At 66.4% G+C, this 15,188-nt stretch overlaps 1 protein-coding gene across 4 annotated transcripts; it reads right to left on the reverse strand.

The window, feature by feature from the left end:
• Nucleotides 1-3,620: 3,620 nt before the first annotated feature.
• Nucleotides 3,621-15,182, reverse strand: MAP4K2 (mitogen-activated protein kinase kinase kinase kinase 2). 4 transcript variants are annotated; one of them, XM_055142380.1, is made up of 32 exons: nucleotides 15,025-15,182; nucleotides 14,855-14,912; nucleotides 14,537-14,627; nucleotides 14,384-14,448; nucleotides 14,070-14,125; nucleotides 13,726-13,773; nucleotides 13,601-13,643; nucleotides 13,268-13,340; nucleotides 13,070-13,201; nucleotides 12,932-12,994; nucleotides 12,635-12,716; nucleotides 12,439-12,546; nucleotides 12,077-12,155; nucleotides 11,916-11,974; nucleotides 11,460-11,503; nucleotides 11,344-11,382; nucleotides 10,953-10,986; nucleotides 10,756-10,861; nucleotides 10,575-10,639; nucleotides 10,458-10,499; nucleotides 10,282-10,366; nucleotides 10,118-10,197; nucleotides 9,994-10,054; nucleotides 9,790-9,907; nucleotides 7,158-7,216; nucleotides 6,981-7,084; nucleotides 6,704-6,881; nucleotides 5,702-5,770; nucleotides 5,538-5,624; nucleotides 5,374-5,444; nucleotides 5,217-5,272; nucleotides 3,621-5,112 (listed from the first exon to the last, which is right to left on the reverse strand). In XM_055142380.1, the coding sequence occupies exons 1-32, from the start codon at nucleotides 15,118-15,120 to the stop codon at nucleotides 5,025-5,027; spliced, it is 2,439 nt and encodes an 812-aa protein (XP_054998355.1). In that variant the 5' UTR covers nucleotides 15,121-15,182; the 3' UTR covers nucleotides 3,621-5,024. The 4 variants fall into 4 exon arrangements, with proteins under 4 accessions (XP_054998355.1, XP_054998354.1, XP_054998353.1 ...); XM_055142379.1 differs by having other exon boundaries at nucleotides 10,575-10,663; XM_055142378.1 differs by having other exon boundaries at nucleotides 10,756-10,888.
• Between the last annotated feature and the right edge of the window lie 6 nt (nucleotides 15,183-15,188).

Raw genomic sequence — 15,188 nt, forward strand, 5'->3', positions numbered from 1 at the left:
TCTAACCCCGGTCTGCCATGTGCACGGCAAATGCCCTCCCCGCTGTATTACCGCTCTGGCCTCCTGGTGCAGTATATTAAAAATACGCCTAGTCTCTGTCCCCAGGTTCCCCCGCAGAGCTTCCGAAGTTCCAGAGAGGCCAGAGAGATAGTACATCGGGTAGGGTGTTGCACGAGGCCGACCCAGGTTTGATCCTTGGCATCCCAGATGGTCCCCCAAAAATCCCTAGGAGTGATTCCTGAGTGCAGGGCCAGGAGTAAACCCTGAGCGCTGCCAGGTGAGACCCCAGAAGCAAAACAAACGAAAACTCTCCAAAGACCAAAGACTCTTTGTGTGGCTGTGGAGGGCTTTTGTTTGTTTTGGGCCACACCCAGCGTGCTCAGGGTTACTCTGGCTTTGTGCTCAATGCTCACTCCTGGCAGTGCTCAGGGGACCATATGGGATGCTGGGGATCAAATCCAAGTCAGCCGTGTGCAAGGCAGGAGCCTTTCCTGCTGGACCATCTCCCAACCCCAATGGGAATGGGCTTTCTACTTTCACAATGAATCCCAAACTCCTGAGGACTGGGTGGGGATTGCTGCCAGCTGGACCGTTCTGAGCACCGAGCTAGGAGTAAGCTCTGAGCACCACCGGCTGTGACCCCAAAACAAAACAAAACAAAAAGCCAAAACCCAGAAACTCTGAACATGGGGGTTGGCTGTCTGCAAGGCCTTACCTGCTATACTATCTCTTCAGCTCCTAGAGAATTTTCTTTGTGGGGGGCACACAGGCAGTGTGCAGGGCTAACTCCTGGCTCTGTGCTCAGGGGTCACTCCTGGTGGGGCTAGGGCTCCCATATGGGGAGCTGGAGCCGAACCTGGGTCAGCCACATGCAAGGTAAGAACCCTAAGCCCCTCCCAAAGGGATTTAAGTCCTTAACAAAGTTTTATTCTGGGGAGTAATCCCTGGCATGACATACAGTCCCCCCAAACCCCTGCATATGTGAGTCCTGAGCACAGAGTCAGGAGTAAGAACCACTGACTGTACCGCCTCCCCAACTACCGGTACCAAAGCCTGTGCTAGATTATGAGTTTCCTATAGACTCTGGGCTCGACGGGACCCGGGAGCAGAGATCCTCTGCCTGCTTCCCCAATCTCTGATGACCAGGGGTCATACCCATAAGCCACCTCCAGATAATCTCATCAGCCACCCTCCGGAACTCTTGGCTGCTTCTCCCGGAAGGGAGCATAAAATGAGGCCCCCATAACCATGCCACCAGACTTTGCACCAGAGGGGGTAGGTGAGAGCTCTCCCTGCCCCAAGGGACCCAGCCCTGGCAGCCGACCTCCACTACCCCACTGCCACCACACTCCAGGCCACTTTCCACATGCTCGGGCCGAACCTCACATATGAGTGAACGTATTCTGGACCGCGCGGTGTGATATGACATGATGATACATCATCATAAAGGTGCATATATATATATATATGTGCCTCTCAGAGAACCCGGCAAGCTACCAAGAGTATCCCGCCTGCACGGAAGAGCCTGGCAAGCCTCCATTACGTATTCGATATGCCAAATACAGTAACAATAACAGGTCTCATTCCCCTGACCCTGAAAAGAGCCTCCGATTGTTGGGAAAACAAGTAAGGAGAGGCTGCTAAAAATCTCCAAGCTGGGAGTTACTGGTGCCCACTCGAATAAATCAATGAGCAACAGGATGACAGTGATACAGTGATAGAAAAATATTCATCTGTGGGCAAGGGCGATAGTTCAGCAGGGAGGTCATTTACTTTGCACGCAGCCAACCCAGGTTTGATCCCTGGCATCCTGTATGCCCCCCCCCACAAAAACTTACCAGGGGTTAATTCTTGAGTGCAAAGCCAGGCCCCTGAGCATCACCGGAAGTGGCCCAAAAACAAACAAAAAAAAGAAGATAATGAACCATTACCATTTACTTGGATTATTGACCACATGTGGATAATCAGATCAGTGCTGGTTAAATGATACTTCTGAAGCGCCGAGGAGTGTGTGATGAAGGGACCAGAGATGATCTTGCCTGACCCTTCCCTCCCCCCTCTCTCTCCTGTGTTTGGACCACAGCTGATGGTGCTCAGGGATCACTCCTGGTGGGGCTGGGGGCCCTAAGCAGCGCTGCAGATCAAACTGGAGTCACCAGCGGGCAGGAGAAACACCTCAGGGGCTGGAGATAGTGCAGCAGGCAGGTGCCTGGGACAAACCCAAGAAGGGGGCCCAGTTTCGGGGGGAAGGGTGGACACGCAGAGTCAAAGCCACGTGACTCACCACCCTCTGGTTTGAATGTTTGAGCTCCCCGCAAACAGGCTTTCTGTGGGTTTCAGAGAGAACCATGCCTGGCTGGTGGGTGTGTACGTGTGTGGGGGGGGGCAGGAGGCCCCGTCTTGAAAGACGGTGGGGGGCGGTGGCCTCAGGCAGTGCAGTGTGCCAGCGGGAGGGACAGGCCACGGCGACAAGAGCCAGTCTGGGGCCACACGTGCCGTCCCGCAGTGCATTGGGGATGTGCCGTTCTGGCTCTGCCAAATCCATGCCCCGGCTATCGACACAGGACTGGTCACGTGTGTGCGCATGTGCGTGTGTCCGTGTGACCAGAGCCCCTCTCCCCAAGCCCTGGGCCCCCGCAGTTGCTGCTCACGCCCAGGGTGCCAGGGGCTTGTTCTGAACAGTTCCTTTCCGATAGTCACATCTAGGACTCAGCGTTTGATACGAAACAGTGCTTGGCACCTCGTGGGGTCCGGAGCCGTGTTACTGTTTGGCTGGCCGGGGGTTCCGCCCAGCCCGGGAGCCCAGACTCCTCGATGATGAACTAGCTTCCTTGGGGAGACAGGACGGGGCTTAGGGCCCGTGCCTGGCATGCACCTGGTTCAGGCTGCCCACCAGCATCACCTGGTGTGCCCTCGGGTGCCCCCAGGTGCCAGCATGGTGCCTGGGGGGCCCTAGCATGGACACGCTAGCCCAAGTATTTTGGGGAGTGACCTCTGGGCACCCTGAACACCACTTAGGAGGCCCCCCAAAGATTCCCCGGGGCCTACTGGCACCCCAGACTCCCCCAGAGGCAGCCTCTAGAGTTGCGCTTTCTCCTTCCCCCGCCGCCTTCCCGATGGCCTGCGTGTGTCCCCCACTTGCTTTCTCCCCCACCCTTCCGCGCACAGTGGGTTGTGACCATGACCAGTTCAGTCCAGCTGCCAGAGCCGTGGGCACAGCACTGTGGCCGTGAGGGTGTTTCTGGTGCGCCCCGCGCTCCACGGGCAGCCCTGGACATCCCACCCGTCCCCTCACTCAGAAAATGTGGCCTCGATCCCACCCAGCGGCACAGTGAGCCGGTCCCGGACCTGCCACCGCCAGCAGGCCAGTCCCCCCTGCCCCAACCACCACTTGGCACTTGGCTGGACAAAGTACTGCCCACATGTCCATGTGTCTAAAGAACAGAAACAGCCGTGGAGGGACGCAGGGACCTGGAGCCCCGGGGCCAGGACACAGCTGCTTTCTTTGCCCGCGGGAGGCTGGGCTCCATCCCCAGCACCCCAGCCTCCTGAGCTCCCCCAGGGTGTCCCAAGCCATCCCCCCGGCCCCCCCCCCCCCGCCAAAGCAAGAGGAAAAAAAGCCCGAGTGCAAGACTTTATTTGTGTTCATTTTATAGTTTTTTTAAATAGCGCTCTACCAGCAGGGGGCGACCTACTTAAAAATATATACATAAAATAACCATATTAGTCTCTCAGCACACACTCCCGGATTCCTGGCCTGGCTTTGGCAACAAATATTTTATCAGAGGTCCTGGCTTCTGCCAGGCCCCCTACTTTGGCACTATACCCCAACCTTGCCCTTCGTCCCACCTGGCAATAGCCTAGGGCGTTGTATAACAACTGGCCACCAGGTGGCGCTGCCCGCGGCTCCCTGGGCCCTGGGGTCAGGGCCTCTGTAAGAGCAACTCACCTCCCCACCCCCAACTCAAGCCTGCACCTCCTCCTGCCCTTCCCGGCAAAGCTGGGCGAGGACTCCTGTCCCCTCCTGCCCTCCAATGCCCGGGCAGGCATTTAGAACTAGGGAGGGGCCTGGAGCCCGGGCCTTGGGTCTTGCCTCCCCACCCCCAACCCCCGGAAACTCCCGTGAAGGAGAAATCAGGTTGTACAGGGTCTCCCCCGCCAGGATGACTGCCGCCCCCTTGCCCCCCGCGCCTGGCACCCCTGCTCACTCTTCATTAAGCTGCTGGCTCCCTCCCACGCCAGGCTGTTCATTTGTCCAATATTTACCCGGGGGCTCCCACGTGTGAAGCACTTACCCCCACACATGCCCAGGCTAGCGGGAGGGGCCAAACTTGGGCCCGTCTCCAGGCGCCGCCCCGCGCTGACAGTGCTCGCTGGACGGGCTGGGGGCCCCAGCCGGTCTCAGCAGTTGCGGGGTCGGGTGCCCAGGCAGAGAAGGGCAGCCCGGGGCTGATACTTCCTGGCACCGCCTATAGGCTGCCAAGTGAGGTCGTGGCGAGGGCAGGATGCCCGGATGAGTGTCCCCCCAACTCTGCAGCCTCCTCGTGTGGGGTGCCCGACACAAAGGCCTCGCTGCCAAGCTGGAGGCTGGGCCTGAGCAGGGAGCACCCCGAGATGCCTCCAGGTCACCTCCACCACGTTCCCCCCAGAGGGGATCACCTCGGGGCGTCCAGAGCTCCCAGGGCATGGCACATGCTGTGGAGGGAGGGAGGGAGGGAGGGACTGACGGACGGATGGACGGGGGAGGCGCAGGGCGTCGAGGCCGGGGGTTGCTCTCCTGACTGGGCGGGGAGCCTGGGGTATAATCAGAGCCGCTTTAATAGCAATATAGTCTCTCTCTTAAATACCGTGTTCCCGGGCTTGGCAGAAAGTACGGGAAGGAAACGTGGACGACGTGGAATGCACAGCCCAGGCCGCCTGCCCGCCCGGGCGCCGGCCGCAGGGGACGGGAGGAGGTGGGGCGGGAGGGAGATGGCAGCTTCCTCGGGGGTCCAGTTATACGGAGGCATGGGCGGGCAGCGGGGTCAGTAACTGCTCTGATGGCCCGTGAGGATGTAGAGGTTGCTGTGTGCCCCGGGGTTGTCGGTGGGGATGCTCTCGAGGATGATGTCCCTGGGGGGGGGGGGGGGGTGGAGATAGACTCAGGGAAGGCTCATGACACGACGCATCCTCTGGTCTCGGGGGCCACCGCTGGGCGGGCAAACGCCCCCTCCTACCTGTGCGCGCCGAGCACACGGAAGATCCTCGTCTCATCTGTGATCTCTTGGGTCACCTGGGAAGGAGGAGGGGCGTGAGCCTCCTCGAGGCCCCGCCCTGGAGAAGGGGGATCCTCAGGGGGGTGGAGGGGGGCAGGTTCCAGAGCCCCCCCCGTACCTCATTGGTGTCCAGGCTGCGGCCCTGCAGGCCATGGCTCCAGAAGGCCAGCACGCTGTCCTGTAGACACACTGACAGGGACAGACCATCAGCCCACGTCGCCCGAACACGTCCCCCCCTCTACCCCCGTGACACTCTAGCCCACGTCTGCAGGCCTCGCTCACCCACAGTCTCGATGGGGAAGTCAAAGGTCAGCTCGGGCGCCAGCGTGGCCGTGGGCTCCCCTAGCAGGTTCACGATTCTCACGCAGCCTGCGCGAGGCAGAAGGAGGTGGGGTTGGGAGCCCGGGGCTCCGAGACCACCCCCCAGCCCTCACCCCGACACTCACGGTCAAAGCAGACGAGGACAGTGTCTCTGTCCACCTGGATCACCTGCTGGGCCGAGCCCGGAAGTCCCTCTGCGGGGGGAGCAGACAGACAGGGCCTGGCTGTGGCCCCGGGAGGAGGGCCTGGGGGCCAGCGGGCCGCCCTGGCCCACAAGCACGTTTCTGCATCCCAGGCCGGCAGGCGGACAGGAGACGGTGTCACCGCCCAGCCGGGGGCTGAGGCTGAGAGGTGACGGGCGTGCCTGCGGGTGTGCAGGGCCCGGGGGAGGCTGGGGGGGGGACCAGGGGCTTTACTCATTGATTCCTGCAGGGCCGGGCCTCAAATCTGGGTCTCACGAGGCAGGGGCCGGTGCGTTCCCACGGCCACAGCCCCGTCAAGAGTAAGATCCTGAGTGACCCGCCACGAGGGGTTGGGTCTGGCACTGCAGGTGTGACCTCACACTCAAACTTCCGGGGGGTGAGACTCTAGGAGAGGCACCTCCTCTCTCCAGCCCCCCTCCCCGAGAAAATAAAACCAAATGCTGGGGCGAGGCGGATAGTACAGAAGGGAAGGCTCTTGCCTTGCACGCAGCCACGCCCAGTTGGAAAGCTCAGCACCCCAAAGGGGTCCCCTGGCCTGGTAGGGGTCGCTCCTGAGCACAGGGCAGGAATAGCCCCCAGGCACAATGGCGGGCGGGGGTAGCACCCCCAAAGCAAAACAAGGACCAATCAAATTCTGTGTGAGACGCCGGCCGGCCACTGTCTCGTCTCCCTTCTGCGTCCCCAACTCTGTCTGCCCAGCCCTGGACCGACACCTCCCGCGGCCAGGCCGGCTGTCTTCTGCTGGAAAGTTTTCCAGGAGAGCCTGGCTGCAGGGGGGATGGGACAGTGGGTGTCTCGGAGGAGCGGAACCTACACACATGCACACACAGCACACACGGAGACACACAACGTACGCAGAAGCTGCACACGCACACAGCACGCGTGCACGGACAGGCCAGCAGCGCGGCCTTGCCGCCCACTCACCAGGGGGCACGAGGACGTCGGGCGTCAGGCCGGCCTCCAGCGGCAGGACGTGGAACAGCACGCGACAGCCCGGGCCCTCGGGGCCCTCGGCGCCCACGCACACCTGTGGCAGCTCCTTCCCGTCCAGCACCAGCGGCTCCAGCAGCCCCGCCGGGCTGGGCAGGGGGCTGGAGAAGCTCTGGAGGCAGAGGGGGGGGAGGGGGCTCAGGCCTCCACAGCTCCGGCCCCCCACCCACCCCTACCCCGGGGCCCCACCCCGCGCCCGCTCTGGACGCACCTTCAGTAGCAAGAACTTCTGCAGCGGCTCGTACCACTGCAGCAGGAGCAGGCTGGCGGGCAGGGCGGCCAGCAGGAAGGTGCTGCCCGTGTGGGGGTTCCGCACTGCGAGAAAGGCAGACGGTGGGCGCCCTGCCGACCCGTGCCCCCGCGCCCCCACCGCCCCGCCGGCCCTTACCCACGCGGCACTGCAGGCAGCCTTTGGTGTCCGGAATCTTGGTGGACAGGGCAAAGCGTCTGTGGGCGACAACCGGAGCCTGTGTGGCACAGCCAGTGGCCCCCGGCCCCTTGCAGGTGCCCCTCAAGAGACTTGCCAGAAGGGGGCGCCAGGATAGCCACTCAGTGCCTCCATCTCAGCTAAAGGGGCCTGCGGGGGCAGCCAATCGACGGAAGCAGGCGCAGGGTCAGCACGCATGAGTAGGCCCCTGGCCGGCCGTTTGTTTCGTTTGGGGCCACACGGGCCGTGCCCAGGGCCTACTCTTGGCTCTGTGATCATTTACTCTTCCCGGCAGGGCTTGGGGGGATCATACAGGGTGCTGGCGGCTGGACACTGGTCAGCTGCGTTCCAGGCCAGCGCCCTCCCCTCTGTCCCCTCTCTCCAGCCCCGCAGGCCCAGGGTGGGGCCCAGGAAGAGGAGATGCCGAGCTGAAGACCTGCCCGGCGCGGGAACCCGCCGGGATCCCCAAGCTCTTACTTCCTACTTCTCTCTCGGTGTGGGGGCCACACCCAGCGCTGCCTCCTGGCGGGGCAAGGGGGACCCTATGTGGCGCTGGGGAGGGCCCCGGCCAGCCACGCCTCCCCCCTGTCCTGTCCTTGCTCTCCCCCCTCGCTGGTGCCCCCACCCCGTCAGTCCTGGCCTTTGCTTTGTTCTCCACGCGGGCGGGCCTCGCGGGGCGCTCACACACCTGTTTCCTGCAGGTTCCGGGCCAGCGCGGAGACTCGCAGGCCCGGGGCTGAGCTCAGGAAGCCGGAGGCCGGGGACTCCAGCTGGGGTTCTGGGGTGAGTGTATGCAGGAAGGGGATGCCGGCCCTGCCCTCTTGGCCTGGCCAGGTTCGGGAGGAGAGTCCCCGAGCAGTGCTCAGTCCTCCAGCCCATGGCTGACGGGTCCCTGGTTGGACCCTCATGCCTGAGGCGGCACAGCTGCCTGCCCCACCCAGAGCCTACGCCGGGGCCCCTGCAGGGACCCTCATGCACCAACTGTCAGCGAATCCTGGGGTGCCACAACCAGGGTAAGACAACAGTTGGCCACCCAGGCAAGCCGCAGGGCTCCCTGTGCACCCCCCCCCCCGCCCGCAGAGCTCGGGGATACAAGGCGCTCCCAGGCTGCCCCAACGGGCTCCACCTATGCCCTGCGCCCACCCCAGAGCCCCCACCCTGTGTCTCCTGGCCCCAGGACACCGGCTCCCTCCAGATGTCTTCAGGAATTGCCACCGTGCCACAAAGCCCCCCAACACTCAAGTCTCCTTAGAGGGCACCTCAGGGGCCGGAGCAATAGCACAGCAGGGAGGGCCGCGCGCCCGGGTTCGATCCCTGGCATCCCATAGGATCCCCCGAGCACCGCCAGGAGTGATTCCTGAGTGCAGAGCCAGGAGAAACCCGTGAGCATCGCGGAGTGTGGCCCAAAAAGGAAAGACAGCAACAAAACACAAAGTGCACCTCAGCAGGGTGCTCCCCCTTGTCCCACACTCCCAGGGCTGGAGCACTGCCAGGAGTGACCCCTGTACCCTGAGCTGGGAGGAGCCCGGAGCACCACCAGATGTGGCCCCCAAGCAAACAAAAACCCAGGACAATCTGCCGCCGATGAGCCCCTCCCGCCCCAAACGCCGCCAAATCCACTTCCTAAACAGCAGCCCCAACTGCGCCGCTCCGCCCCCACAGCCCGAACCCCAAAACTCCAGAGCTGGGTCAGTGCCAGTCTCCCTCCCAGGGCCCCTCCTGCACCCCCCAGGCCCCGACCCCCCTGTCGCACATCTCATGCCTCCTGTGACCATCCTGATGAGACACAGCGACAAGGGTGAGACACGGCCTACAAAATCCAAGTGCCGGGACCGCAGGGGGGGGCTTGGACACGGTTCAGCCCACGGGGGTGGTAGCCAGGACAGGCTGGCCCGGAAATTTGGGCAGCTGTCACCTGACAGGAAAGCCCAGGTGGCTGGGGCAGCGAGAGGAGCACAGCCAAGGGAGGGCGACAGATTTGCAACGCTGCGGCTCAGCCTGGATCCCGCCGAGACTGAAGCCAGCCTTCCCTTGGGGCCTGGCGGGAGCCGCCTGACTCCCGGGCCGGAGCAGGGGACGAGCACCGGCCAAAGGAAGAATCCAACTGACTTCAGAGGCGGCTCCCCACTCGAGGCTGGTGCCAGCTGGGCAGAGGCCAGCGCTGGCATCCTGCTGCGGGCCTGGACGTCCTGCCCCCCAGGAGCAGCGAGCCGGCCGACTGCTCAGGGGTCCCTGGCTCCTGAGCGGGCCCCGGCCATCTGCGTCCTGGTGCTAGAAAGCGTCTGCCACCCCCCACCGCTGCTATCAGCCGCCCACTCCACACCCAGGGCCCCCGCAATTTGGGGAGGCAGCACTCGAGGATCGGCACTGGCGGTGGAGCGTGGGGTGCGGGGGGCCGAGCGCACAGAGAATACGCCTGAGATGCCAGCGAGGGTCCCGCCCGCCGCCCCCTCCCTGGGCCCCGCCCCCTCCTGTGCGCTACTGCCCAGGTGCCCGCCTGCTGCCCCCACCCCGTGCCCTGTCTGGAGGCTGGTCCCGGCGCACTGCCCCCTCCCGTGCCCAGATGCCCGCCCGCCTGCCCGCCCGCGCTGACCTGGGCACGATGCGCTGGGTGAGGCGGTTGGTGGGGATGGACAGGGGCACCTGCTGCTGCAGCCGCCGCTGCTCGAACAAGCCGGGGAGGTCGTGGGCCCAGATGTGCGTAGATTTCCCTGTAGGGGGGAGGGGGGCGTTCAGCAGGGGGGAGGAGGAGGGCGCTCGGCAGCCCCTGACCAGCCCGCCCCGCCCCGGGCCGTACCTGAGAGCGAGAGCAGCACGTTGTTGATGCAGTAGAGCCAGGCGCAGCGGTGCGAGATGAGCTGCGGGAGGGAGGAGGGTCAGCACCCCGGGCGCCCCCCGCCCCCCGGCGCGCTGGGCCTCACCTTCTCCAGCGTGTCCTCGTGAAGCTCGTGCAGGTTGAGGGTGTAGATGCCTTCCTCGGCCCCCACCACCAGGAACTGGTCTGCGGGTCGGGGCTGGGGTCAGGGGTCGGCCTGCCCCCCCTGCTGGCAGCCTCCCTGGCCCTGCTCCCCCCCAGCCCACGTACCCCGGGTGACGGGGTGGACCCAGGTGACGGCGGCGTGGATGCGCAGAGGGCAGCCGTTGAAGACCTTGGAGAAGCAGGCGCCCATCTGGGGAGAGACGGGAGCCGGGGAGCAGGCGCAGGGGGGGGACGAGGGGGTCCGCGCGGGCGCGGGGGCTTGGGCCAGAGGGGACACTTACGTGCACCTTGGGGGTCGGGGGGAGCCCGTGGCACGAAGACCTCTGCGGGGGAGGGGAGGAGTCAGGGGGTGCAGGCGGCGCCCGGGCAGCCCCGGCTCTGCCCGCCGGGCCCCTCACCTCAGGCTCGGCCGAGTGCTTCATGGTGGCCCAGGCGGTGGACAGCAGCGGGGAGCTGTCGGGACCTGCAAGAGGCCGGGGCGGGGTTCCTGCGGGCACAGAACCCCTGGCAGTCCCAGCCCCGAGCAGGCCTGCCCCTCCCCTGAGACCCCCCCCACCCCGCCCCGGGCCTGGGGCTCACCAGGGGGACTAGACAGGGGCTCGTCGGGGCGAGGCTCAGCGGGCGGCGGCCCCGGGAACGGAGCCCGCTTGATGGTTCCTATGGCGTCGTCTGGGGAGTCCAGCTCCTGCGGGGTGCCGGGAGGGGCAGCTGGCTGGGACAGGTCACCCCGTCCCCTCAGCCCCCTCCACACCCGCCCCATACCCCACACCCCCTACCTGCAGGGCCAGGGCGGGCCGGATGGTCAGGCTCCTGCCGACAAACCAGGGGAGTCGATGGGTGAGCTGGGAGCAGCCCAGCCCGCCTGCCCTGCCCCCATCTGCCGGCCCCCCCATCTGCATGGTCCCCATTCTGCATGGCCCCCATCTGCCGGCCCCCCATCTGCATGGCCCCCATCTGCATGGTCCCCACTCTGCATGGCCCCCATCTGCTGGCCCCCCATCTGCATGGTCCCCAGTCTTCACGGCCCCTGGTCTGCACGACTCCCATTCTGCACGGCCCCCCCATCTGCGTGGTCCCCAGTCTACACAGCCCCCGGTCTGCACAACTCCCATGGCCCCCGTCTGCCCGGCCCCCTGCCCTCCTGGCCCCCGCCTGCCAACCCCTCACCTTTCCTCCAGCGCCTCCTGGACGGACTGCAGCAGGCTCCTGGTGGCAAAGGTCAGGGTCAGAGGTCAGCGGCCCTGAGCCTGGCGCCCCTCCCGCAGCCCCCAATGCCCACTCACCCGCTTAGCTCCTCTTGCCCCAGCAGCGTCCACTCCTCCTCCCACTGTGGGGAAACCGAGTCAGAAGGCCCAGGAGCAGCCACAGGAGAGCGAGTGGGGGTTTGAGGGAAGGGGGGACGATGGGGGACGACACAGCAGTTAGGATGTGGCATGTGCCCCACTGGGCCCCACCCCCACGCTCCTGGCCCCGGGACACACAGAAACACGTTCCTGGGCCGGCGCGTGGACCTACTGGTCTCATGAGCAGCGCTCAGGGACCCCCGCCCCGCCCCGCCCCGCCCGGCCTGTCTAGCACCAGCATAAAGGCAGAGGAGAGAACCGGGACCCGAGGGCCAGGGAGGCAGAGTCTGGCGAGGGCGGGAGAGGGGAGGCTGCAGGCAGAGGGAGCCCCGAGTGCTGAGCTGCAGGGATGAAGGGGGGGGCATCGTCCCTCCCTCCAGCCGCTGCCCCCCTCACCGGCTCGTTGAGCGGGTCCGTTTCCTTCCTGCGGGGGGCGCCAAACTTCACCTGGTGAACTGGAGGCCCCATATCAGTGGGTTAGGGGGGCGTCTCAGGCCTGGTCGCCACACATGCCAAGTCGACACCCAGTGTCCCACTGCCCACACCCCCGGACTCACACTGGACTTCCGAGGGGGTCCTCTCCGCAGGGCCGTGCTGCCCCCGGGCGTGAATGGTGTCGGGAAACATGTCGTAGGTCTAGAGAGGGCAGAAACGGGTCCCGTGGGCCAGAGCGACAGGACGGCGGAGAGGGCGCTCGATTGATCCCCGGCATCCCACAGGGTGCCCCGAGCACTGCCAGGAGTGCTCTCTGAGCACCGAGCCAGGAGTAACCCCTGAAATTGCTGGGTGTGGCCCCAAAACCAGGAAAAGAAAGAAGAAACGGGTCCTGGGCGCCTCTGAGGACTGGCACCTGGGCCTACTCGGGGGACGGAAGTGGGTCCCCACTCGGGGAAGACACCTCGCCCCAGCGACTGCCTACCTCCAGTTCACAGTCTTCTGGGGACGGCGCCCCCAAGTGGGGGTCGCTGGCTTTGTCCAGCAGCTGCGTGAGGAGTGCCCGGGGGAGCGGCTGTGTTGTGAAGGGGTGCTGCGGGGGGGAGGGGGAGGAGGGGTTGGACTGGACCTCCACCCCCCCCCCTCCAGCATGTCGCCCCACCTCCCGTCTCCCCTCAGACCTGAAGGAGTTTTTCTGCTGTGGGCCTCTTCTTGGGGTTCTTGGTCAAGGCCAGCTTAAGAAAGTGGTGGAAATTCTGGGTCCTAGTGGGCAGAGTCCCCAGCCCGGCGTCAGGTGGGCCTGGAAGTCCAGCTGACCCCGAGGCAGCCAGGCTGACCCCCTGCAGGGCCCCCAACTCGGCGGCCGCAGCTAAGGGCCAGAGTGGGGAGTCTGGGGACCCCGGGGGGTGGGAGGGGGTTGTGCTGACCCCTCCGCCTGGCTGGAAAGGGGGTCCCAGCAGGGGGGCTGCGGGCCTCACCAGCGCATCTTGTCCCTCAGCTTGGGAGGCTGGAAGCTGCTCTTGGACATGAGCATCAGGGCCCTGGGGAGAGCACGGGGTCAGGGGTCGAAGGTCAGCAGGACGCCCACGGCGGGTGGGGGCGAGCTCTCGGCTGACCTCATGGGGTGCAGGTGGAAGAGCGGGGGCTGCAGCTCGCCCAGCTCGATGGCAGTGATGCCCAGGGCCCACACGTCACACAGCTCGTTGTAGCCACCTTTGCGCTCCACGGCCGCCACCTCCGGGGCCATCCTGCGGGACACGGGAAGTGAGGCCCCGGGCACGCGGGAGGCCCCTCTGCCCTGGGCGCAGCCTCACCAGTAGGGGGTCCCGATGAAGGATCTCCGCTTGGCCACCGACGCCGTCAGCTCGCCCGACACCCCGAAGTCGGCTGCGGGGAGGAAGAGCCTCACGCTCGGCCCCGGCTCCCCGCACCCCAGCCGGCCAGGGCGCGGGGCGGGGGACCTGCGGGGCCCCGGGCCAGCCCAGCCGAGGCAGGTCCCCGCGTGGCAGGCCGCGGCTCCCCTGCGATCCCACAGGGGCTCGAGCACCCCAAGGTTACAGACGGGGAAAGACGACTGGGACACGAATGACCCCCAGCCCCAGGCCAGCCCCCCGCGCCTCCCCCCGAGGGCGGCCCCCAGTACTGACCGAGCTTGACATCTCCCTGCAGGGTGAGGAGGAGGTTGGCTCCCTGTGGGCGTGGAGGCACGAGCATCGCATGGGGCGCCCCGACAGGCCCGCCCGTCCCGCCCCCGCCCTGCAGCCCCCCTTACCTTGATGTCCCGGTGAATCTTCCCCTGACAGTGCAGGTGATGCAGGCCCTGCGGGAGAGCGGGGGCTCCTGAGGGCAGCGCCCCCGCGACAGTCCACCTCCCCAGAGCCCCCTCTCAGGGCCGGGGGGGCCCCCCACCCAGGCGGCTTCCTCCCCCTCTCCCCAAACAGGAAGTGACTGAGCCAAGAGGGAAATGGGCTGCTTCCGGCGACTGGGCTGGGGGCCCTTCCCGCCGGCCCGCAGCCCCCCAGGTCAGCTCCCCTGCCCCCCCCACGAGCCGGCCGGGCTCCCTGCCCACAGCTCCGGGGACTGGGGGGGGGTGTGAGGGCGCAGGGGCCCCGCTACCTTCAGCGCCTCCCGGCAAACGTAAGCGATCTGCCGCTCCTCCAGCGGCCCCGTGGCTGCAAGGGAAGGGGGCGAGGGGCGTGAGGGTCCGGGGTGTGCGGGCCCCCCTCCCGGGCCCCCCTGTGTCGGGCCGGCGTGGGCACTGCTAGGTGAAGGGGTGCCGGCCACATGCCCTCCCTGCACCGGGGGTGACCGAGCCCAGAGAAGGCCAGCGCTTCCCTCAAGGTCACACAGGCACTTAGGAGCGAGGGGGGCCCCCAAGTCTGGAGCTCCGGGCCGATGTGGGGTGGGGGGCCTGGAGTCCTGCCCCTCACCGTGGTAAATCTCCTGCAGAGACCCCCCTCCACAGAACTCCATGCAGATCCACAAACGATCATTCCTGGGGGGGGGGGACACACAGAGCTGGGGTGTCAGGGCGCAGGGCAGCGGCGCGGGGCGCTGGGGGGCGCGGGGTGCAGCAGCCTCACCTGAGGTAGCTGCCGATGTAGGCCACCACGTTGGGGTGCCGGCATTCCCGCAGGATGGTGATTTCCTGCTGGAGGGAGCTGATGTCGTCCCCTGGGGGAGGGGGCACAGTGCACCGTGGGCCGGCCGCGCGGGGCTCGCCCGAACTCAGTGTCCCCATCTGCAGAGTGGGCACAGGGGGCCACCGCGCGGCGGGGTCCGGGCGGGCAGCCTCGGCGGCCGGCCCGGGGCTCTCGCCAACGTCCACGGGGCGCCCCGCAGCCGCGGCCCCGCGCGCCGCTGCCCGCCCCGCAGCGCAGGCCCCGGCGCGGGGCCCTCACCTGGGTCCAGCTTCACTATCTTGACGGCGGCCAGCTCGGACGTGACGGTGTCGCGGGCCTGCAGGTGCGGGCGGGGTGAGGCGGGGTGAGCGAGGGCGGGGCCGGGGACCCCCCTGGGGCCCGCGCCGGGGCCCCCCCCACACACCCCGCGCCCTCCCCGCCGCGCGCACCTTGTACACGTCGCCGTAGGTGCCGGCCCCCACGCGCTGCAGCAGCTCGAAGCGGTCCCGCGGGTCCTGCAGCGACACATCCCGCAGCAGCGCCATGGCCCGGCGCCGGGCGGCCGGCGGGCGCGAGCGGCGAAGCCGGCGCGGGCGGCGCGGCGCGGGGCGGG

The sequence above is a fragment of the Sorex araneus genome, chromosome 6, assembly GCF_027595985.1.
Source record: "Sorex araneus isolate mSorAra2 chromosome 6, mSorAra2.pri, whole genome shotgun sequence".
NCBI classification, from domain to species: Eukaryota; Metazoa; Chordata; class Mammalia; order Eulipotyphla; family Soricidae; genus Sorex; species Sorex araneus.